Source organism: Cyprinus carpio, chromosome A5 (assembly GCF_018340385.1).
Source record: "Cyprinus carpio isolate SPL01 chromosome A5, ASM1834038v1, whole genome shotgun sequence".
Classification (NCBI taxonomy): domain Eukaryota; kingdom Metazoa; phylum Chordata; class Actinopteri; order Cypriniformes; family Cyprinidae; genus Cyprinus; species Cyprinus carpio.
The window spans coordinates 27,423,941-27,448,427 of NC_056576.1; the positions used below are offsets into that span (position 1 = coordinate 27,423,941).

At 36.3% G+C, this 24,487-nt stretch overlaps 1 protein-coding gene and 1 pseudogene across 1 annotated transcript; both read left to right on the top strand.

Annotated features, from left to right (window-relative positions):
- Nucleotides 1–269: 269 nt before the first annotated feature.
- LOC109085506 (ubiquitin-associated domain-containing protein 1-like) lies at nt 270–12,933 on the top strand. Its single transcript, XM_042756667.1, has 10 exons — nt 270–779; nt 1,715–1,835; nt 3,437–3,523; nt 3,623–3,729; nt 3,825–3,927; nt 4,280–4,388; nt 5,521–5,785; nt 6,585–6,671; nt 6,853–6,991; nt 10,218–12,933. Exons 1-10 carry the CDS (start codon nt 642–644, stop codon nt 10,331–10,333), a joined length of 1,272 nt encoding a protein of 423 aa, XP_042612601.1. The 5' UTR covers nt 270–641; the 3' UTR covers nt 10,334–12,933.
- The window catches only part of LOC109046917, a 43,617-nt pseudogene continuing 30,327 nt past the window's right edge, over nt 11,198–24,487 (top strand).

A 24,487-nucleotide genomic window follows, 5' to 3' on the forward strand; every position in this document is an offset into this window, starting at 1 on the left:
CAATACAGAAACAAAAGCAATACCTGTTTTTTTTAATGAGAATTTTAGGTGTTTAACGTTTACATTATTCACTTTCTTTCTTTCCTTCTTTCTTTCTTTCTTTCTTTCTTTCTTTCTTATTTATTTATTTTAATAATTATCTGTGTTTGTCAGTTTTTAAGCTGCAGTCAGTTTTATTGTATGTGGTCCATAATCACAATTTGACATTTACTTAAATTGTAGTGTTATACGGGTATCACAGCCCGTTGTTTTTGAGAGTGTGCAGCAAGACGCGTCTGCACGTATGCATACTTCCACCAATCACAGTCCGCAACCTCGCGCATGCGCGCTGCTGCACCGTACCCACCGCTGTCGCTCTCGCACCGCAGGTGTCAACAGAGCAAGCGTCCCTGCTACAGCTGCGAGTGAGGAAACCTATCCGTCCCGTCGAAAATATATCAGTCCTACGGAGCGGGCGGGCGGGCAGTACAGATTTGACGGCCTGAAAATGTGCGAATGAGACCGTGAGCTCGTGTCTGTGCCAGGGCAGGTTTTACCGGTGAAGAGGGCGGCTTTCCGGGCTGTAGACAGCGGGCTCGCGGAGCGTCTTCAGCGGGGAGCGCTGCGGTCCTGCCGCCGCCGCCACTGCTGCTGCTGCTACAATGTTCGTGCAGGAAGAGAAGATCTTTGCAGGCAAAGTCTTGAAGGTCCACGTCTGTACCATGGAGGGTACCGAGTGGCTGGAGGAAGTCACGGAAGACACCACTATAGAGAAACTCAAGGAGAAATGCTTAAAGCATGTAAGTTAGGTCTGCCATCGGTTAGCTGGCACTGTTAGCCAACCCGGACAAGACAGGCCCGCTGGATTCTCAGAGTCATTGCCAAGTATTTTTAGTAACTAGCAGACGAGTCGACGGTGCTATTTATAATTTAGCAAGCTGGTCCGTCACCTCCGTCTCGATGGCTGTACCGTAACTACCCTGTTTGGTTTACAGTGTAGAACTGACATTATCTTGTTGACAGCCTCTTTTTGTTCACAATATATCTGCCAAGTACTCACCTTGACACCCATTCATATTTTCTGTGAGGATTTGATTTGCACACTTCATGGCTTTAAGGTTGTAAATGTGTTTGTAATCATTTGACTGTAAGTCAAGTCATGTTCTAGCTACAAGGTGCAATGCGGGTTGAAAAGTACCAAGGTATTACCCTGTGCTTAATGGCATAATGTCACAATTATACCAAGTTTTATGGACTTATATAATGACAATACCATGGTGTTCATTGAAGTATCATGTAAAAAGCAGGATACATTAATTATTCAGTAACAGGTAACATGGTAACAATTGATGCCAACTGTACCATGGTACTACCACAGTACTGGACCCCACTGTAAATGGGCTGAGCTCATGATTGTGATTTTTATGGGGTAAATGTACAATACTATCCAAAGGTTTGGGGTTGTAAGATAGAAGCACTTTTGCTGCTACTGAGGTGGGATTCGGTTAAGGTTAGGGACAGGTTTGGTGGTATGGCTAGGTTTAAAGGTGGGTTGTGGCGTAAGGGTTGGGGTGACGGTGTATTTCTGTAGTATGTGTAAATACAAGCAAATACAATTCAAATAATATAACACATATCTTACAAAAAAGTACATTGTATCTATTGATTATATATTTCAATGTTAGTACGTACTAGTAGTTAAAGACACTTCATTTGTATTTTTCTTCTCTTACAGTATGTCCATGGAAGTCTAGAGGATCCTAAAACTCTTACACATCACAAACTCATTCATGCTGCCACTGAGAGAATTCTCACCGAATCCAAAACAGTTGCTGAGGAAAATCTTAAAGACAAAGGTATTTAAACTTTCTGGTGCATCTGGTGGTTCTTAAAGGGGTGGTTGACTCGCACCTGATGGAATTTACCGCTGATTAGAGAACCGGCTTTACTGACGAGATGCGCATTAATTATCGGCCGATATTTATCGTGCATCCCTATTTTTAACATAATTTACCTTTATTCCACACCGATCTGTCCCTTCTCTGACAGACGTCTCGATTATTTCCTGTTTTTATGAACCCCTCCCTCAGAAATATGCGATGGGCTGAGATTGGTCAGCTGACTCAGTGTGTTGTGATTCGCTAAACCGCCTCTAGAGTGCGTCTGAACATCCCGCCCCTCAAGCTCAAAATGTGCTCCGTTTGAATTGTAAACAATGACGTCCTCTATATTGATTATCAATTTGAGCCCGATTGAGACGCAGGGAATATTAATGAAGAGGATGCAAGCACACTTCTTAATGGTATATTTGTTTGTTGTTGTCTCATACTTTTAGATACGCTGTTGTTTGTAAATCCTACTGCTTCTGTTAGCTTTTATATACGGTTTTATTCTGGTTAAAGCTTTAATACAGCACAGCAACTGCACGCGTGTCCATGTATAATGCTTCTCATTGCTATGTGAAAATAAGTGTATAAATGGAACCGTTTGTTGAAGTTGATCTGAATGAGAGTGAGAGAGAACAAGAGATGCAGAGCAGGGCAACGCAACACGAGGAACAGTATTAAGAACCGCTGCTTTAGAACATTGGTTTTGAAACTTGTGAATCTATTAGAATCGTTAGAAGACAGAATTGCGATTCATATATTGACAGATTTTTACGTGCACCCCTAGTTTTCACTTCCTCTTCTCTAAAGCAGCACAACATGGCCTCGCCCCCTTTGTTGCGTGTTCCTGGGGGCGGGGTTTATCTGGGTTTGTGACGTAACGGACCTGGGAAGAAGCTCGTTGTAGTTCCTAACCAGCCATTTTTGTAGGCATTAAACTGCCAGAATTTTAAAAGATAATATCTCCATTTGCATTGAATTTTCAGCGCTGCAACTTTGCAGATATTGTTTATGCTCAAACAGCAACATTACACACTAACTAACATTAAAAAAGTGAAATCGCAATCAGCCACCCCTTTAAAAAAATGTCGTTGAGGGAGTGAATTGAACTAAGAAATATCTTAATTTTTAATTGTTTTAACTTTTCTGGAATACATTTTTTTGTCTCCATTCACCATTAAATTAAAATGGAATTTATTTTTAAAATTAAATATAACATTACATATTATAAATAAAAAATACATACACATTCACATTTTTTTTTTATTTGTTTGCTCTTGTAATCTTTAATCAAATACATTAACTTTTTTCTTGTTTGAGAAGTTGTTTCACTCAGATATATGTCACAATAGAGAAAAAGATGAACGTAATTTCCTTTCATGCTGTATTTGAATCATTTAAGTCTTAAACCTTGAGGCCCCTTTGGAAGTTTGCTTAAGGCCCTCTATTGGGTCCCAGCCCCAGTTAAGAACCACTAATCTAGGTTGTAGTCATGTTTTGTATATGTTCTTTGTATTTAAAATCAGATTCTGACAGACATGAGTGCTGATTAATTTTTGTTTGTGTTCTAGACTGCTTATTATTGATAAAGAAAAGACCTCCGCAGGCTCCACCAAAAATGGCTGACATATCTTCTGAAGAGAAGGTATCTGGTGGCAGTTTTCTATTTGGTTGAACTCTTCTTAATTAATGCTATGCGTTACACTTCTAAGCTTTGTGACTCTGCAAAACTGAACAGTGTCTGTGCTTGTTGACAGAAAAGCAAGAGAACAAAGCTCCAGATAAGGACGCCATCCTCAAAGCCACAGCAAACCTGTCCACTTGCAACACTGAACGTGCTGTAACTCAACACAATATCAAAGATGTGGGTGCTTGCAGTTCATTCGGTTAGACCTTTCTGCATTGCAGTTGTTCAGAATATACTGTTTTACATTTCATAGTTTCTTTTGCCTCCTTCAGTTTCAAACAGAGCTGAGGAAGATTCTGGTCTCACTTATTGAGGTGGCTCAGAAGCTGCTGGCTCTGAATCCAGATGCTGTTGAGCTCTTCAAAAAAGCCAATGGTAAGCTATGGATAGAGACCAGAATGGATTAAATCAGTTTAAGCCTTGGTGAAACAATTAATTACCATGTTTTTCAGATATCTAGCATAGGTTTTTCTGACATATTATTTATTAATCTTATTATTTAAATACCATAGAGTAATATTGCTGTACAATAGTACTGCCACTGTAATTTTGTTTTAAAGAGGTCATTATTAAACTACTTTATTTTTGATCTCTGATAACCACTTAGAACCGCTCTCACAGGACATGTCTGACTGGTCAGTGTGCAGGTGTAGATATAATTTTATTTATTTATTCTCTTAGCAAATGATGGCGAATGGTTATTCTTTGTGTCTTCCCTCTCTGGCAGCCATGCTGGATGAGGATGAGGAGGATCGTGTGGATGAAACGGCCCTGCAGCAGCTGACTGAGATGGGTTTCCCTGAGAGTCGTGCTGTGAAGGCTCTACGCTTAAACCAGTGAGTTCTCTCACTTTTTTTTTCTGATGTTTCAATAATCAAAAGTGAGCATCTGTTGGGGACATAACTGTTACCAGTGAGCTAGTGACTGAAGTCTTTTCTTACATAAGGATACAATTTTAAAGGAATAGTTCACTTCCAGAATGAAAATTCTGTTAACTTTCTATTTACTCTCCCTCCAACTTGTTCCAAAGCTGTATGAGTTTCTTTCTTCTGTTGAACACAAAAGAAGATATTTTGAGAAATTTTGGTATCCGAACAGTTGATGGGCACCATTGACTTCCATAGCAGCAAAAAAAAAAAAAAAAAATATTATGGAATTCAATGGTGCCCATCAAATTTTTGGATACTAAAATTTTTCAAAATATCTTCTTTTGTGTTCAGCACATCGAGTTCTGGAACAAGTGGAGGGTGAGTAAATGAACTACTCCTTTAAAGGTACAGCAAATAATTTTTTCCAAAAATAATATTATTCTATATGAGGTTGACCAGCTGCATGTAACTTATATATTGTTTTTGTGATATTCTCGTTAATAGACACTTTCGGTTGTTGACTGCAACACTGTTTAAACGTCTGGGGTCATGTTTTTGAAAGAAGTCTCTTATGCTCACAGAGGCTGTGTTAATTTGATCAAAAATGCAGTAAAAACAGTAATAATGTGACATAGTACTGTTTAAAAGAACAGTTTTTTATTACTCCAGTCTTCAGTGTCACATGATCCTTCAGAAAACATTCCGATATTTTGATTTGGTGTTCGAGTAACATTTCTTATTGTTATAAATGTTGAAAACAGTTGTGTCCCCTAAAAAGAAAAGAAAATCTTACTGATCGCAACTTTTGAACTGTAGGGTTCATGGTCAGTTGATAGTTAACAAATGTGCCTGTGAATAGTGCATTTCTGGGAGGCAGTATAAAGTCCAAGACTATTGGTCTGTGGAACATAAACAAAACAATTTACTTAGTACACCCTTTAAGTGTCAATTCAGTTGTTACATGAACATATGGTAAAATATTTCTAAATAAGAATAATCAAATGAGCAAACATGATGTTTTGGTGCATCATTAATGTATGTGACCCAACTCTCACTTGATTAAATAAAGGTCATTAATAACTAATCACTCTTTCTGCAGCATGTCTGTGACCCAGGCTATGGAATGGCTGATTGAGCATGTGGATGACCCCATGGTTGACACGCCTCTGCCTGGACAGGACACCCCAGGGGTGGCGGCCGCTGCAGCCCCTGCCCCTGCCCCTGCCCCAGCTCCCTCTGCCACTGCTTCAGGAGACCGGGCCCGTCTGTCATCCCAGGCCAGCCTAGAAGAGGCCAAACAAGATGAACTGACAGAGATCTTCAAACGGATCAGAAGGAAAAGAGAGTTCAGGCCTGACTCACAGGTTAGTGTCACGCGGGTGTCAGGAGAAACTGGAGAAGAATAGCTCACATTTAAACTCAAACATGATGAAATTTCCTGATCCACTGACATACTATGATAATAGCCTCAGTGGTTTAACCAGTATGCAAGATTAAAGTGTCAGATTGAATAAATGCTTTTATTTTTTTACCCAAACTATACTGGACAATACAATTCGAATGAAATCAGATCCATTTGTTCAGTCTGGTTAATTTACCATAGAAATTACCATCAGCTTGATGCAATAAAATTTTTTTTTTTTTTTTTTTTTTTTTTTTTTTTTTACAACATAAGAGATTAGCTGTCATTGTTAAAAGTGAAAAATGGATATTTCAGCTTCTACTTATGCCTGTCATGATATTGAACCATGGTTTAAATTCATGCGGATGCGATGCAAGCACATTTTCAAGTCCGGTTTAATCAGTTTTTGAATCACATGAAACTTTTTTGTTTTAGTGTTTTGTTATGCGCTTTTAGCAGTATTCATGCATTTATATTTTAATTTATTTCAACATTTTGTTTCAATTTACAAAAACTTTTTTTTAAAGTTTTAGCTAACAATAACAACACTGAAAGCAACAAGCTAAAAACCATTCAAACACTTTAGCAACCACCCACAACACCCTAGCATCATAGAAGTCACTTTTTCCACAGGCAAATGCCACTATAGAATTAATTTTTTGTTGGTTGCAAATCCTGCAGTAATTCACGTAAAATAGCTACTTCTGTCTTGCTGTGGAATCTTTTTAGATGCATCATCTCGTATCTCTGTTTGTGTGTAGGCAGTGATTGCACTGATGGAGATGGGCTTCGATGAGAAGGAGGTGATTGATGCCCTCCGTGTCAATAATAATCAACAGGATGCTGCTGTATGTAAACATTCAGAGGATCATAAAATCATGTATATTGAGTTATTTCAACAGCCAATTAAGATTAAATGAACTCATCGATATTCTGTAAAATATTATTTGTTTTGTTTAGTTAAACAACATTTATTAAGATCCGTTTTTTATTCCATATCCTTGTTTTGTAACTTCTGTTCCCACACAGTGTGAATGGCTGCTGGGTGACAGAAAGCCCACCCCTGAGGATCTGGACAAGGGCATTGATACCAGCAGTCCCCTGTTTCAGGCCATCCTGGAGAATCCCGTCGTACAGCTTGGTCTCACAAACCCCAAGACTCTTCTTGGTGAGTTTTTTCCCCCCTATATACTCAAAGGTTCTTCAAAACAGTCAAATCTATGATTGTTTCTACTGTTTTTTTCTACTTTTCTGTTGGAAAAGTAGATTTCTGGCTGAGCAAAACATGTTATTTCAAGGTTTTCAAGTGTTTATTTGATTCTATCAATTTGGCCTGTTATGACAGCAAGTTTTCCACTTCCTCCAGCTGAACAGTAACCCAGATTAATGATGCTGCCAGCACCAGGCTTGGTGGCAGGATGACATTATCTGGGTGTTGGGCTCTGTGTGGTTTGTGGTAAAAACAGCACTTTGCTTTCAGGCCAGAGTGCTCAATTTTCACTTCATCAGACCACAGCAGTTACTTCCAAAGCCTTTCATCTTTTGTCACCAGGCTTCTCAGAATATCCAGAATTATCTTGGGCTTGCTCAGAAGTTGCCTCCCTTCTAGCCACGGTTACACAAAGGACTTAATCTTGGAAGTCAAATTTAAATTTTCCAAACTTTCACATTTTATCTGCTTGCCCCATTTACTAAGCTGGCTTGAACTTAAAAGTGTCTACTACACTGAGTAATGATTTGCTAATTCATAATTTCATATTTTAGTATATGTTCTTAATTTTATTTTTACCTCCATTACCACACACAACTGGTAGGATGTTGTATTTAATATATATATATATATACACACAGTGGGTACAGAAAGTATTCAGACCCCCTTACATTTTTCACTCTTTGTTATATTGCAGCCATTTGCTAAAATCATTTAAGTTCTTTTTTTTTTTTCTCACTGGGTTTTGGGGATCCTCTGACATTCCTTCTTGCAGATCCTCTCCAGTTCTGTCAGGTTGGATGGTAAACGTTGGTGGACAGCCATTTTCAGGTCTCTCCAGAGATGCTCAATTGGGTTTAAGTCAGGGCTCTGGCTGGGCCATTCAAGAACAATCACGGAGTTGTTGTGAAGCCACTCCTTCGTTATTTTAGCTGTGTGCTTAGGGTCATTGTCTTGCTGGAAGGTGAACCTTCGGCCCAGTCTGAGGTCCTGAGCACTCTGGAGAAGGTTTTCATCCAGGATACCCCTGTACTTGGCCGCATTCATCTTTCCCTCGATTGCAATCAGTCGTCCTGTTCCTGCAGCTAAAAAACACCCCCACAGCGTGATGCTGCCACCGCCATGCTTCACTGTTGGAACTGTTTTGGACAGGTGATGAGCAGTGCCTGGTTTTCTCCACACATACCGCTTAGAATTAAGGCCTGGTTTCATCAGACCAGAGAATCTTATTCCTCACAGTCTGAGAGTCTTCATCTTGGAGTCCTTCAGGTGTTTTTTCATGTGTCTTGTACTGAGGAGAGGCTTCGGTCGGGCCACTCTGCCATAAAACCCCAACTGGTGGAGGGCTGCAGTGATGGTTGACTTTCTACAACTTTCTCCCATCTCCCGACTGCATCTCTGGAGCTCAGCCACAGTGATCTTTGGGTTCTTCTTTGCCTCTCTCACCAAGGCTCTTCTCCCCCGATAGCTCACTTTGGCCGGACGGCCAGCTCTAGGAAGCGTTCTGGTCGTCCCAAACGTCTTCCATTTAAGGATTATGGAGGCCACTGTGCTCTTAGGAACTTGAGTGCAGCAGAAATATTTTTGTAACCTTGGCCAGATCTGTGCCTTGCCACAATTCTGTCTCTGAGCTCTTCAGGCAGTTCCTTTGACCTCATGATTCTCATTTGCTCTGACATGCAATGTGAGCTGTAAGGTCTTATATAGACAGGTGTGTGGCTTTCCTAATCAAGTCCAATCAGTATAATCAAACACAGCTGGACTCAAATGAAGGTGTAGAACCATCTCAAGGATGATCAGAAGAAATGGACAGCACCTGAGTTAAATATATGAGTGTCACAGCAAAGGGTCTGAATACTTAGGACCATGTGATATTTCAGTTTTTCTTTTTTAATAAATCTGCAAAAATGTCAACAATACTGTGTTTTTCTGTCAATATGGGGTGCTGTGTGTACATTAATGAGGAAAAAAAATGAACTTAATTTTAGCAAATGGCTGCAATATAACAAAGAGTGAAAAATTTAAGGAGGTCTGAATACTTTCCGCACCCACTGTATATATATATATATATATATATATATATATATATATATATATATATATATATATATATATATGTGTATATGTATATATATATATGTATATATATGTATATGTGTGTGTGTGTGTGTATGTGTGTATATGTATATATATGTATATATATATATATATATATATATATATATATATATATATATACATATATATATATATATATATATACACACACACACTAATGGCTGAAAGTTTTGAATAAAGTTTTTTTTTTAATGTTTTTGAAAGAAGTTTGTTTTGGTCATTAAGACTGCACTTATTTGATAAAAATAGTAGAACCATTAATGTTGTGAAATATTATTACAATTTAAAATAACCATTTTCTATTTTAATATATTTTAAAATGTAATTTATTCCTGTGATGGAAAAGCTTTTCAGCAGTCTTCCGTGTCACATGATCCTTCAGAAATCATTCTAATATGCTGATTTGGTGCTCAAGAAACATTTCTTTTCATCAATGTTAAAAACAATAGAGTTACATTTTTTTTTTGTAGAAACCATAATATATTCAGTGGGGCTCGAAAGTTTGGGCACCCCTTGCAGAATCTGTTAAAATGTGAATAATTTTTACAAAATAAGAGAGATCATACTAAATGCATGTTATTTTTTCTTAGTACTGTCCTGAGTAAGATATTGTACATGTTTACATTTAGTCCACAAGACAAAAAAAATTGCTGAAATTATTAAAATAACCCCATTTAAAAGTTTGGGAACCCTTGGTTCGTAATACTGTGTGTGGTTACCTGGATGATCCACGGCTGTCTTTCTGTTTTGTGATGGTTGTGCATGAGTCCCTTATTTGTTCTGAACAGTTAAACTGGGGGGGGAATTTGAAGATCAAGGTAAATTGTACTTAATTTGTGTTCCGGGAAACATACAAGTATCTTCTGTTGCTTACGAAGGGCAGAACTAAACGGAAAAAAATTATAATTCAACAAAATAAGAAAAACTTGGCCATCTTCATCGTGTTCAAAAGTTTTCACCCCCCAAGACCACTGTTGAAACAGACTAAACTGTATAAGTAGATGCAGTCCAATCTGTGTCAGTTGTTGGTCGGATGTGGCTAAGACATGTTTTTTTGGCTTTACAGCGTTTGAGGACATGCTGGAGAACCCGCTGAACAGCACGCAGTGGATGAATGATCCTGAGACAGGTCCCGTCATGCTCCAGATCTCTAGAATCTTCCAGACACTCAACCGCACGTAAAGCACACATCACCTGTGGAGCGGCCAGAACCACAGCATAGCATAGAGAAAAAGATCAATCATTTAAAAGAGAAGTGCGTGCGTGCGTGTGTGTATAGTTTATGTGTGTGCGTGTGCGCGTGTATGTGGCATAACTATTGTTTTAAGTGGAGAAGTCACAAAAGATGAATGTAAAAATACGATGATGACATTTTCACAATCATGTTATACAGAGGAAAATATCTATTTATCTATATCTATAACTACACAACACTTGTACAAATACAATGTAAGCAGTAACTTAATGATAAATAGCTAACTTCATTATTTAGTTTTTTTATGTTTTAATAAGATCTGTTTTAAATTATATTAAGCACATTATTTTATATAATTTCTCTATATAATTGTACAATTGGACATCTAAAAAAAAAGAAAGAAATGTTCTATGTTTTTTTTTTGTGCTCAAAGATCAAATTACAACCAAATTATTTAACACTTCACATGGTACATTTGTCATAACTGAATGTTTCTACAGGGAGATGTAGAATGTGTATTCAGTTATTTTTATTATCAGTTCAAAAAAATGAAATCCTTAATGTATTAGATTATAAGTTTCTTCCAAAAACATCAAATGAACGTACAGTATGTACAATTTAGGGAAAGCAATGCAAGCACCAGCAGTTTTTGGCAACTCCTCATTTGAAGATTATTCAAGCTTTGTGGTTTCATTAACACTACAGACATTTCTGTGATGATGTGATGACGCAATAGCAATTTGCAGCCCCTTACGGACATAGATAAGTGACAGATTTTGAAATCGAACCTGATCCCTTTTTTCCTCTCATCTCTTTCATTCTTTCGATCTATTCAGATGGAATCTGTCCAAATGGACGCAAGTCAGTTTTGATTCTGTCAGTTTAGAACAAAGATGGTATAATCGAGTACTGGATCATTACCTTAGTTTTTTTCCAGTAACTCCTGCATCAGGGGTTTTCAAGTATTACAGTACATTTGTCCACTATTATCATGATCAAGCTGCTGCCTCTGATCTCGCTCGCATCCCTGCACATGTGTAATGTGAGGCTTACTTTACATGATTACAGGAGGCTGGACAGACTTTAGTTTGTACTGACTCAAATAAAATGACTGTTCTTTTATGGATTGGTTCTGTTACACGGTATGTTTGCTCAAGTTGGTTGTGTTTAATGATAACGATTAATTAAATGTGCTGTCAGTGTCATCACAGTACTCTTATGTCACTTTTTACAATGCACTTAGTAGTTTGCACGGGAAATTCAGACTGCATTCATTGTAAACAACATGTACTCTTTTATTTTAAATGTTTGGATTGAAATTGAAGCATTGTTTGCTGTGGAGACCTACATTTGTATGCTCTGTTTCAAATACCTGTGCCGGGATTTCTAGAAGAAATTATTACGTTTTCGGTAAGACTTAAGTTGAATAACGTTATTTAAATGGTTTTGATATTTTAATTTGTATTAGATAAATATATTATAAAAATGCGGTCATACCAAACACCAGTTTTAGATTCATAGATAATTGTGTGAAATATGTTTTTTTTTCTTTCTTTTTTTTTTTCGTTTTGGCCAAGCGTGGAGTGTTTCCATTCAATATTTGAATCATGTTGGTGTGAAGTGTGTGCTCAGGGGTTTCTTAGCCATATTGGGTAAATGTCTGCTATAGTAATGCCTACTTTATCAATACAAATAACAGTAGATTAGTGATTGCATTATCAGAGAACTCTATGAATATATCTGAAAGCTTACACTTTAAATGAAAATTTACTATCCTTGTGTGATATTTATTTTTCAGGCCAAATATAATCAATCATGAAATCATCCCTAGAGGGATCATGTCATTATAATATCGTTTTAGAAGACCAAACCTATTAAATGGTACGCCATGTTCATTTCACTGAGTGGCTTCAAATGTACTTAAAGATTATGTTTAACACATTTAGCATTTGAAACCAGAACATTGTCTTGAGAACAAAATTTTGGTCTTGAAATGTAGCTTGTATTGTTTTGGGGGACTAGAGAGTACAGGCTTCTATGCAATTCATTTTTTTGTTGCCTCAACAGAAAAACAACAGGTTTCAGTATCATGATGCATTTGTAGTATTGAGTAATTGGTGTGCACTTTCATATCATATCTTATTTTTGATTTGAATTAAATTTTAGTTTCATCATGGCTAAGCTCTGTAAAGTAGAAAGTGCTGTATGATTTCAGTATTTTAAAATGTTTGGTGTTCATTCATTTACTGCTTATATGTTTTCATTTTGGAACCTGAATTTTCATTTTCCTAATGTCAGTGTGCTGAATACCTTAAAATGATCATTGATCAAATGCTAAGTTACAGATTTCTTTTTTTTTTCTCTCTCCCTCGTTTCAAAAAGGTTATCAGGTAACAGAAATTATGATGAAATATCTTGACGGTTTGGTGCTCTTGTGCTACCATTTTACTTTTGTGTCCTTTCTTTGTGTACAAGTTCGGTTTCACATAGTGCCCCTACAGTCTGAGAGCTGGAATGTTTCTTTTCTCCATTTGTTGAAAAGCCTTTCATGAAAAATAATAATAATAAAAAGTTTTTTAAAATTCCAGTTTTCATTTAATTACTGTTTTATTCTCAGTATGACCATTTGTGGAGAATTTAACATAGTTTAGATGTCTGAAAACAGCCAAATGTCTTTTTTAAAATCTTTGACCGCTCCCATCTACCCTGTAAAATACAGTGGGTATAGAAAAATATCACCCCTCTTTAAAATAATCACATTGTTGCTTTGCATGCTGAAGTGTAGATGCACACAGTTTTTGTTTTATCCAGCTCTTACTCAGTGCAACTTATAACATCCAAGTAAAAGATATAACACCAACATGTCAGAGAAAAAAAAAGGGAAATTTGGTAAAACACAGACCCTCCCTGGATCAGGAGGCCACTGGAAGAGCCAGGAAGAAACTGCTCAGAGAGGCAACCAAGAGACCTACAGCAACTCTGAAGCAGTTGCAGGAGTTTATGACAGTGAGTGGTCATTGTGTGCATGTGACAACAATATCACAAGTTCTCCACAAATGTGGCTTGTATGTGAGGGTTGCAAGAAAAAAGCCACTCCTCAAAAAAGGCCACATACAGTCACAACTGAGCTTTGCAAAAACACACTTGAAGAGTCAGAGGCAGATGAGACTAAAATTTAATTATTTGGCCTCAACACCAAACATTATGTCTGACTGAAATCCAGTACAGCTCATCATCCAAATAACAGCATTCCTCCAGTAAAGAATGGAGGTGGTAATATCCTGTTCTTGGGCTGTTTCTTTGCAGCAGGGACTGGAGCACTTTTCAGGATAGAAGAAAAAAAGAATGGGGCAAAATACCATCAAATTCTTGAGGAAAATCTGCTGCTCTCTGCCAGAAAGTTGAGAATGGGAAGAAGGTTTACCTTCCAACATGATTCCATGGAACATGGTTGAGGTGTCAAAAGTATGCTCGCATCCAGATCCTTCAAGAAGTCCAGCAATCAGACAACTATCAGCAGATTCTATACAAGTGTAAGCGATAAATCTCAACCAACTGACCAGCCCGGGATCAAATGCCCCGGACAGACGCAATGAGGGCAGAGGAAAGGTAAGAAATTTACATGTAGGAAAGACACAGCTTGCTTACTCTGGAAAGAATCTGCACTCCTCTCATACTATGCTGTCATGTCAACAATTCAAGTCAAATATGCATCGCTTGCAAGAAGCGTTTGCCGTTTCAAAGCAACACCGACTGAAATCTAAACCTGTGTTCTTTAAGAAGAGGTTATCTGATCTAGGAATGTCCTCACAGAAACGGCCCAAACGCTCTCACAGTGTGCAGGAGGAGAGGGATGGGCAGTACATGGTGACCCCCAGCACCAGCAAGGACACATGCGTCATGCATGACATTTTTTTCATTATGTGTATTGGAGTTTTTGTTTTTGTTTTCAGCTGGTCTGTGCAACTTTATCTCTCTCTCTCTCTCTTTTTTTTTTTTTTTTTTTAAATCTTTTAAATAATTTAAATCTGCTTGTTTGAGAATGGGGTGGAATGAAATATATTGTCCACCTACAGAGGAAATGACATTTTTTTTTATGTTTTGGAAGTTTTGTTTTTGTTTTCAGCTGGTCTGTGCAACTTTATCTCTCTCAATCTCTCTTTTTTTTTTTTTTTTTTTTTTTTAAATCTTTTAAATAATTTAAATCTGCTTGTTTGAGAATGGGGTGGAATGAAATATATTGTCACCTACAGAGGAAATTTGGTTTGGACTCCATGTTCATCAGTTCTACTACATCTGTTAAATCCTATTCATACAAAATGTAAAAATTAAATACAGCAAAATACACACACATACACACACACAAAAATAATAATAAATAAATTTAAAAAATCAGTTATTTTGCAATTTGAACGAGGCTTGTTCTTAAACCTGCTCGGTCTACACATTGTGATTCTATAACATCTGTCAGATAGTAAGTAACAAGAATGGAGAACATGAGAGGAATCACATCTGTGTGATTCATTAAAATGTAAAAATGTCTTCTTTTGGCATTTTCACTAAGTGGGGCTCAAGAATTGTGATTGTTTTGTGCTATTCATATTTGTAAATGACACTTTCACTGGCACACCATGAAAAATTTTTTTTTTTTAAAAATTTTAAATACTTTTTATATTTAGCAATATTTATATGTTAGAAGGTTTCACATTCTCTTCAAAAAAAGTAAATTCTACAACTATAATGTAACCCAGTAAAAGCTAGAAATTCATAAAGACAGCATTCAAAACGTCAAAAAATTAAATGTTTAGGTTTGTGAGGCATAAAAACAAAAGTACAGTACATAATTAACATAAAATGTACTGACAATACATCACTGACTGTAATTCTTGCTTATGTAATAACCTCTTAGCCTCTGTTTATCTCTTATATGTGTAATAGATAAGATGGTATCCTCTAGAGCCAGTGTTAGCCAGACCATCTGAATTGGAGGAAGAGGTCCAAGAAGAGCCTATTAGGATTAAACAGATTTGATTCTATAAACAAAACTTGTTTCAGGGTTGTCTATTGAAAGACTCTTTTTTATCTTAATTGCAGATTGCATGTTTATGAAGTACTTGATTTGTCTCTGAAAAACAAAACACAGCTCAACTAATCTCATTGCACAAGTGTTTGCCAGAACGGCCATTGTAGCTGCTGATGTTTTCACTTTTTCTGTTTTCAGGAGTTTTCCTTAAGTGAGTTTAAAATCACTGCCTCAGCACATGTGAAGTGTGTGCTAGATTATTTAGTGCTTCCCTTATCTGACCTTTCCGGAACTTTCACAGGATATTTCAACATTACTGATAGCACATAAGGGTATTTTTAAATCATAAAGCAGGAACTGAGTAAAAAAATATAATCACTGAAAAGCATTATCCATTAGATTTTTAATCTTCCTCAAAATACTTTCATTACACTTTTTTAAAAGGAGTCTTTTTATCCTTAATCACTCTTCATCAAAAAAATTCTATCACAAAACACAAATGAATATATATTTTAATGAAACTTGAAAAATAACTGTCCTCTCATTGAAAGGCCTACAAAAAGTTCATAAAGAGAACACAAAAGTTATCCATATGAATTGAGCAGTTTAATCCAAATCACAATCACTTTATGTGATGAACAGATTTAATTAATTACCATGAATATATAGAGCTCATCAAATATGGTAAACAGAAGTTCAAAGAATTTTAATTTTGGGGTCAACTATAACTTTAATGCAATGACAGTGACAATTAATACAAAATACTATTTTAAGATCACTTTATTATGCCACCTCATAATTAAAACCCTCTCGTATGGCAGAAAACATATTTGCAATCTCTTTCAATGATTTCAAATAGTTTATGATTTATCATATCTTCAGTTGTGAATGGAGGTATATGCTTTGCAGCTCAAAGTGACTAGCAATTGTTGACCGTCACCACTAGATGACAGTAAAATACTATCACCTAATAAATGACATTATGTTTTATTGCCTATGGGAACATTCAAACATTTAAAAAAGATGATTAAATTTGTTAGAGCATGTGTGGTAATTGTTAAGCCACAGCAATCAATTTTTATGAACACATGTAGTTATATACATAGTAGTTACATATGCATATACAGGGGCTGCAAATGATGTGTATGTTTTATGACTGAATGCACTTTCTGCTCCTGTTTTCAGTGCCACAGTAGGATACCTCATATTGCGAAGAATTCCATGAGGGTGTGCTTCAAGGCTGGCAGTATTTCCCTTTTAGTCTAATTCAAACTTCCTTTAAAGATCCAGCTAGACTTTGTTGGCTGTTTCAATGCCTGTGGCCATATGTACTGTAGCTTTTTCAACATAGCAAAGTAGAATGGATGGTATTCATTAGGGCTGAGCTGGTGCTAGTGCTTAAAGATTCTGTGTTAAAGTGCTGGATAGGGCACAGCTTTTCACGGATACAGAATCATGTTGTTGTGGTTTTGCTGTAAAAAATTCTTAAGGATAGCCCAGGGGATTTTTTGTGATGTTATGGTATCTAGTCCCAGCACTGGGGGTGGTATGAGTTGGTGCACACTCAGTGCTCAGTTGCATCAGGCAGGGCAACCTGCAAAGAAGAATCCTGCAAAAATCATCCCAAAACTTAGCAGGACTGTGCACATTTGAGACTGCTAAACAGCTTGGCTGACCCAACCACGTTTCTCCTCGATAAAATCTTATACCTCTAAAAAACTAATGTGTTACTTTGTTATCCTTGGATTTCCCAACAGACTGGAGTAAAAATTGTCTTATGAAGACAAATCCACATTTTAGCATATCATAGCACATTTTCAAAGCAGTCAGAAACACATTGACTGTCATATTGGCGGAACTTTAAACTGATGAATATGTCTAGATAATCCTTTCTTCAGACAGCTCTTTATACACTGTGTAGTGTTTTCACATGTAGGATGAGTCAGTTGGCTGAAAGCAGAAAAAATACATGCAAACCACATGCTGAATACTCACTCGTCGTCAGTACCTTGTCCCCCCCCACCCCCTTGTGATTGTTATCGTCTGGAATCACAGGTAACCTTTCTTTGACAAATCAGGGTTATATTTGTTAACCCTGGTGATCAGACCATCCAAAGTTCCTCTGAAACACATCTGAGAAAAGCTAGTAGTCTGATTATATTACCTAAAATGTGTGATATAATGGATTACGTAACTAACTGCAATTTTTGTCATGTAATTTGAATGGATTACTATTTGTAAGTATTAATCTACCCAGCAGTAGTGTGTAGTGTGTCCAGATTTCATTCATTCTGCATATAACATACTTCTTAAACGGTAGCAAAATTTGTTGCCCACCCTGCTAGCTATCTAAGGGAAATCTTCGAGGCAATGCTTAAAGAGACTATATTCCAAACTTCAGGTGTTGCCAGTGAATTCTAGGTGTTGCATGTAGAGAAGGATTCCCAACACGGGGACCCTTGAACATGTTAACACTTTCATTGTGGAAGAAACATTGGAAAAGCAACAACTGCAATGGGTTCTTTGTCAGTTACCTGGTGCCAGCAAAGCTCCTGGCATATGGAAGCGCCATTGAAGAACCACCCCAAAGAAACATTAAAAGCACGTCCTATTGCACCAGGGGACAATGGCTACAAATTGGCTGGCATCTGCATGTGAGCAGTTTCAAAGGTGCTGGCTTAGACTCGACTGGTGATCAAGAATCATCACATAGCCAAGCCTAGTTACTGGAAATGGCCACTGGAATCCTGAGAGAGACACTGCTTAGTTGACAGGGGCAACATCTGTTGTTTTGGCTCTTAAATGAGACACATGTTGTCGATTTATTTTTGCCTCGCTCATTCCTGTGACTGTGATCAATGTTGCCAAGGGCAACGCTTAAAGGTACTTGGAGGGCTAAGGACGGTATTAGATTAAATTAGTGAGGAGCACATACTCCAGGTAGGAGCGATGCCTCCCAATTTGACACGATCTATATCTTTCTGTATTGTGGAAAACTGTTCATACTGTGTCTTTGTGGTGTTTTCAGAATATTTCTTTGTTTGAGCATCCAAACCAATCCAACACAGTGACATCAGTGGTAAGAGTTTGGAAGCGGGACTATCTGTTTGCTTGACCAATGGCAGACAGAGACACCTGTTTTATAAACAATCATTGTTTTTGCAGTCCTGATTGAAATATTTGTGCAGAAATTACACACCTAAGCTTTAATTGTCCTTATCACACTCACGGTCTCAACTCTTCTTTTCTTAATTATGGGTTTCCACACATGCTTTCTCTGTCTTTGTCTTTGTCTTTGTCTTGTCTTTTTGCCTCATTTGACCTGTTTTATAACCAGACGTGTCTAGCCTTGCAGTTTTTTGATGTCTTTCTCCTGTATTGCCCTGTCATTGTTTTGCTATTAACATAACCTCTGATATTGCATTAATGGTACTAAATCTGGGGGGGAAGCATGAAGCAGAATTATATATCAAAGTGTTGATGGGTTAAGTCCTCTGACCTATCCAGCTGAACAACTGTCCAATCACTGCGTTGGCATTTACGTCTTCACATAAGCTTTAAAGTGCACTGTTGTTAGGCAGCTTAAACTCAAGATTTGTTCAAATGGAGTGTGTGAACTATGCAGGTTTGCATAAGTGCTGTCAGGAAGCCTCCATTCTATAAAGCGATGGTTTATGTTTGTTTTTATATGGAAATAGGAATCAAATGGCACCATGGAAAGCGTTTTAAAATCGGCAGCCACTTCAAATAACCTTCGTATTTTCCTATTTCTGAAATATTGATTTTGGGTGCCAATTTATCATCATCATTGTTAAAATCTCTTCATTCTTCACATTTGTTCTCAGTTTTTCCGGTCCATTCTTGTTCACGCTGCTCTAATTGTACAGCAGGTTTCCACTGCCAACCATGTGCTGTGTGCTTTGGTTCTCAGGGGTGTGATAGTACGGGAGGGCCCATAGCAACTGTTGCCGAGTGGTTGCTGCGCTGTGGGTTAATGAGATCCTGAGGAGAATTCCAGGTGGTGTGTTGAAGGTGCCATTGCCATCAATTTCTCCCAGTGCGTACTGGTTACTTGAAATGGATTCTGAATGCTCCTCTGCTGTACCGATCAAACAACCTTAATTTCTTCATACACAACACAATCACGCTTCATCACAGGATTTTGTCTATTTTTTATTCCTTAAAATAACTTGGAAAATTTCCTCCTGTTTTCATTATTTGGCTTTGATAGCCAATGACGGTAATGAAATTACTCTAGTGAGGGTCAGAACTTAGTTACCTTTTGGGTTGAATACTAGTCATGTTCCATTGAAAGCATCTGCTGGCGAGCTGTCAGTTACCACAGAATTTTTTTTTTGCCTTTTTCCTCCATTTGCAAATGCAAACAAATTTCACAATAATGTACTAGTAGTAGGAGCATGTGGGGCAAGAATAAACAATGAAATACACAGTGTTTAAAATACAACCAAAATACTTGTATGCAAAAATATAATGCAAATTTCTGAACTGAACTGAATCTTTCATGACCATGTAAATTTTGTAATCTTGGTAACTTTTCCAAGATATCCAATTGAGGAAGGATGTGACATTTACCTTGAAGCAGTTTTTAATGGATCAAAATGTTGACAACATGATTTATGCCAATAATGCATTCTGTAACTAGTTGATAGACTATATGGAATGTTTGTATTTAGATAAATTTATTCCTCACTGCAGGAGTATTTAAAATGAAAGCAAAAGGTTGATCAAAATGACATAAGACATTTCCTTTTCTAAAACAAATATAGAAATCTTATTATTTAGAAAAAAGCCCATGGACATGTTATGAGCCAGCGCTCTACACTGATATTTAGGCATAATTAATTAAGAGAGAATAGTTCATTTCAGGTTCTGTTTATATTGCATAAATATTACGGCATTTTAAGGTAGTATATATATCCATGTGATCATAATTTATTTTGCCTACAAAGATGGTTTTTGCATCTTTCTCTTATGAATGTGTTTGCATAGTTGTGATTTATGGAAACCATCACCCATGGGCACAATACTGTTTTAAATGAATTATTACTATTTGAGTTTTTTTTTTTTTTCCCAGCAAGTCGATTACACTGTTGGGGAAGATAAAGCTGGCTGCACACTTGCATAGGCCACATATGTTCACTGGTTGCCCCAGCAACAGCACAAAGATACAAAGAGAAGCTGCGTCCTTGAGATTTCTGTGGTGTTGAATGGTTGGGAAGCAAAAGTGAATGGACTGATGGTGAAGCGTGTCTGTGCACAAGATAATATGCACCTCATATGCAATGAGAGAATCCAATGGTATTGAAGGCTTCAGGATAAGACCAAAAAAAAAAAAAAAACTGAATTCAAACTGTAACAAGAATGTTAAGTAACCTTAATTAGTAGTTTCACAAACATGTCAAGCTCATATTTCATCCTAAAATCAAAAGAGAAAATTAATAATTATGAAGGAAATAAACCCTTTATTTTCTTTGTAAATTGTGACAACTTTCATGATAGTTAAGCACCCCCGCTCCAAATTTTCATTACTGTAATTTTTTACAGTACCTAAGGTGGTTCTCATTACATTCTCATTATTGTAATATAGATTAAATTGATCACATTTGAAGACATTTATAGTGTTACGAAAGATTCCCATTGCAAAGAATTTTTTTTTTTTTTTTTTACTTTTCTGTTCATCAAAGAATCCTAAAAAAAGGTGTCATGGCTTCCACAAACATATTAAGCAGCACAGCTGTTGTCACACTGATAATAAGAAGAAATGTTTCTTGAGCAACAAATCAACATATTACAATGATATCTGACGGATCATGTGACACAGAAAACTGGAGTAATGGCTGCTGAAAATTCAGCTTTGCCTTAACAGGAATAAATTATTTTAACATATATTTATATTAAAATATAGTTATTTTACATTGTAATAATATTTCAAATTTTTACTGTATGTTGGATCTAATAAATGAAGCCATTGTGCACATTAGAGACTTCTTTCAAAAACATTTAAGAACCTTATAAACGATTCTTTACATTGTTTTTATGTATCCGTAAGGACAATAAATAATTGGATGACACATAAATACTTAAAGGGGTCCTATAATGCTCTTTTACAAGGTCTTGATTTTGTATGGGGGGGGGGGGGTATCCTGTATCAAATGAAATACAAAATGTGCTGTGATTGGTTAGCTGTGCCAGTGTGTGTTGTGATTGGCAGCACTCGGCTCCTGGTCGGGAAATGTCATGCCCCTTACCATAGCCACCTCAAGCTTCAGTGTAAATACTGCGTCAAAATCAAATCAATTTGAGTGCGATTTAAACCCAGATATTTCCAACCACTCTAAATTTGTCTGCTTTTGGAAATCTAGCGTGTTTCCGACAAAGTAATAACACCCGTTGCCTTCTCTAGTGCAACTCAACCAGGTCTCATCCCATTCGTTGATATTTGTGATATCACAAATCCCGGAAAATATGCATTGTAGTCCAAACGAGTCGTTCATTGTAGTTTTTGAAAAGTGATTTCTGTTAAATAAAATATCTCCTTTTGAATTGGACTTTGAGCTTTGTAACTTTGCAGATCTTTTTTATGCTCAAACACCAACATTACAGACTAACTAAAGTTGAAAAAGTGAAAAAGTATAATAGGACCCCTTTAATACAAATAATATATAGTACTTTTTAATATACAATGATATTTTTCATCACCCAAAGTGACTGTTTTATTAGCATGCAAGATCCATGGAAATCAAACCCATGATCCCTGATAATGCTATCATACTTGTAAACTTAAGGACCTGTACAGGAAAACTGTTTTTAATAATTTCATTTTCATGGGAGATTCACCCTAATGCCCAAACACTTTGTGTTCTGTAATCATCTATAAAACAATAAAACAATATCATCTACATCATTTACATCAATGTGTCAAAATGTAAACAGCAAGTTAACTTTTTTTTACTTTTGTTGTTGTTGTTGCAGAATTATAATATGGTATACAAAAACAACAAAATAAGCAAGAACAGTTCCCGGTTCTCCCAGAAGTTTTACCTGGTGCGATTGTCCCATGTAAACCTTCTGTTTGTCTCCTCTTTCAGTGTCCAAGCAGATGACCGAATTTATATTGAGAAACGAGAAAGCTCCATACCCAACCGCAGTGAGAATTATCATAGATTTCTACAGAGACATGCCTCATCCAGCTGTGGGAAACCAAGAAAAGGGTAAGTGACTTTATCTTGTCTCCTGTCTGTTTTTTTATGTCTGACCTCCAATCTTGATGAATCATTGGCTGGTCAAACTGATGTGAGGTCAGCGTGTTTAACTGAAAAATCATTGCCTGTAGGCAGAAGGGTTGCAGATCAATGTCTGCTGTCCTTTAAACTAGGCATGTGTAGGACGAAGGGTGGTGGCTTTTCCTGGCAAGACGGACTAAATCACCCTTTTGTCTTGTTCCGGATCCATTAATTGCATACAACATACTCCCTCACCATTGATGAAGTTTTCTCTGATGCGCCTTGCTTTGTATCTCAAATGCAGCTTGATGTCACATACATTGAAAAATGTTGACAAGCAACAAGTCTTTAGTCTAATCATTGTCTCCAAACATCAATTGTAATGTATATTGGAAACTTATTTATTTTTTTCTGTTTGTTCTGCTTCTATTTTTTATTTAATTACTGACTGTTTACTTGAATAAATAATTGGGAAAAATGTCAGCAACAATTGCTTAATTAAAAATTATTTTAAGACTACATGCTTTTATTTTAATTTAATTAGTATTTTATTGATTATGCGTATATCTATATATATATATATATATATATAGATATATATATATATATATATATAATAATATATATATATATGATTGTTTTTTTTTTTTTTTTTTCAAGGAACGTTAATTTTGTTTTGTCAAAATTGGTATCTAGAAGGAATTATGAATTTCAAATATTGGTATTGTGATAACCCTATACAGACCACTCAGTAAATCTGTTTGATGCAATTTTGTTATATGTGAGTAGAAAGACTAGAAATCTTGACAGTGACACACTACAGTTTAACAGATTTTTTAAATATACAAGTCTCTAATGCTCAGCAAGGCTGAATTTATTTGATTAAAAATACAGTTAAAACTAATTTTCACAAATATTACAATTAATATTTGTGAAACATTATTATAATTTATTTCTTGATGGAAAGGCAAAATATTCAGCGGCCATTACAAATCATTCAGAAATCCTTCTAATATGCTGATTTGGTTTTCTAGAAACATTTATTATACTCAGTGTTGAAAATAGTCGTGCTGCTTAATATTTTTGTTTTCAAGATTAATTGATGAATAGAAAGTTCAAAAGAAGAGCATTTATTTGAAATAGAAATCTAATATTCTAATATTACTTTTAATACGTTTAATAAGTTTTAATTTCTTTAAAAAAATCTTAATGACCCCAAACGTTTGAATGGTAGTGTATACAGAAAGGCATAAAACTGCTGACAGCTGAACTGACTCTGACTCAGTCTGTCCAATAGCATTTCGCAGATGCTAAAAGCACAAAGCATTAGTAAGTACAATTAAATAACAGTGAATATGTTTTTACATTTTTTTACTCCGTCTGTATGGGTCTGGAGAGCACGGCTATCTCCTGTGAACCAGTATCTGACAGTATCTGAGTTTAAGCTAGAGAAGATTTTACTATGTTCCAGATACAGTTTACCAAAAATTTAAATTCTGTCATCATTTATCACACTCATGTTGCTCCAAGCTTATATGACTTTCTTTGCAAATGCAAAATGATTAAGTAGTTTAGCACAATTTTCTGGCTGCTTATTTCCATACAGTGTTGACTGGGGCTGCCCAACTCCAAAAATGACAAAAATAGTGGTCTAGGTACATTTATCTATGGAATGTCAAGGTTATTCATGCTAGGTTTGAAAAGAAAAAACATGAATGTATAGATGTCAAATATAATTTTTGTGTAAATCCTTTTCTGTTTTTCCCTTCGGTTTCTGTTCATTTGAATTTGTGCTTTGACAGAGCTTGTTGTGTGGTAATAATGAATATTTGAATAATAATATAGCAAACTCAACAGAGTGTTAACTATCTGTT

Coding starts and splice junctions, on each gene's coding strand:
- LOC109085506 (XM_042756667.1), top strand. CDS start 642: ATGTTCGTGCAGGAAGAGAAGATCTTTGCAGGCAAAGTCTTGAAGGTC. Junction 3,524..3,622: donor AGAGAAGGTATCTGGTGGCA/GTTTTCTATTTG, acceptor GCTTGTTGACAG/AAAAGCAAGAGAACAAAGCT. Junction 5,786..6,584: donor AGTTCAGGCCTGACTCACAG/GTTAGTGTCACG, acceptor GTTTGTGTGTAG/GCAGTGATTGCACTGATGGA.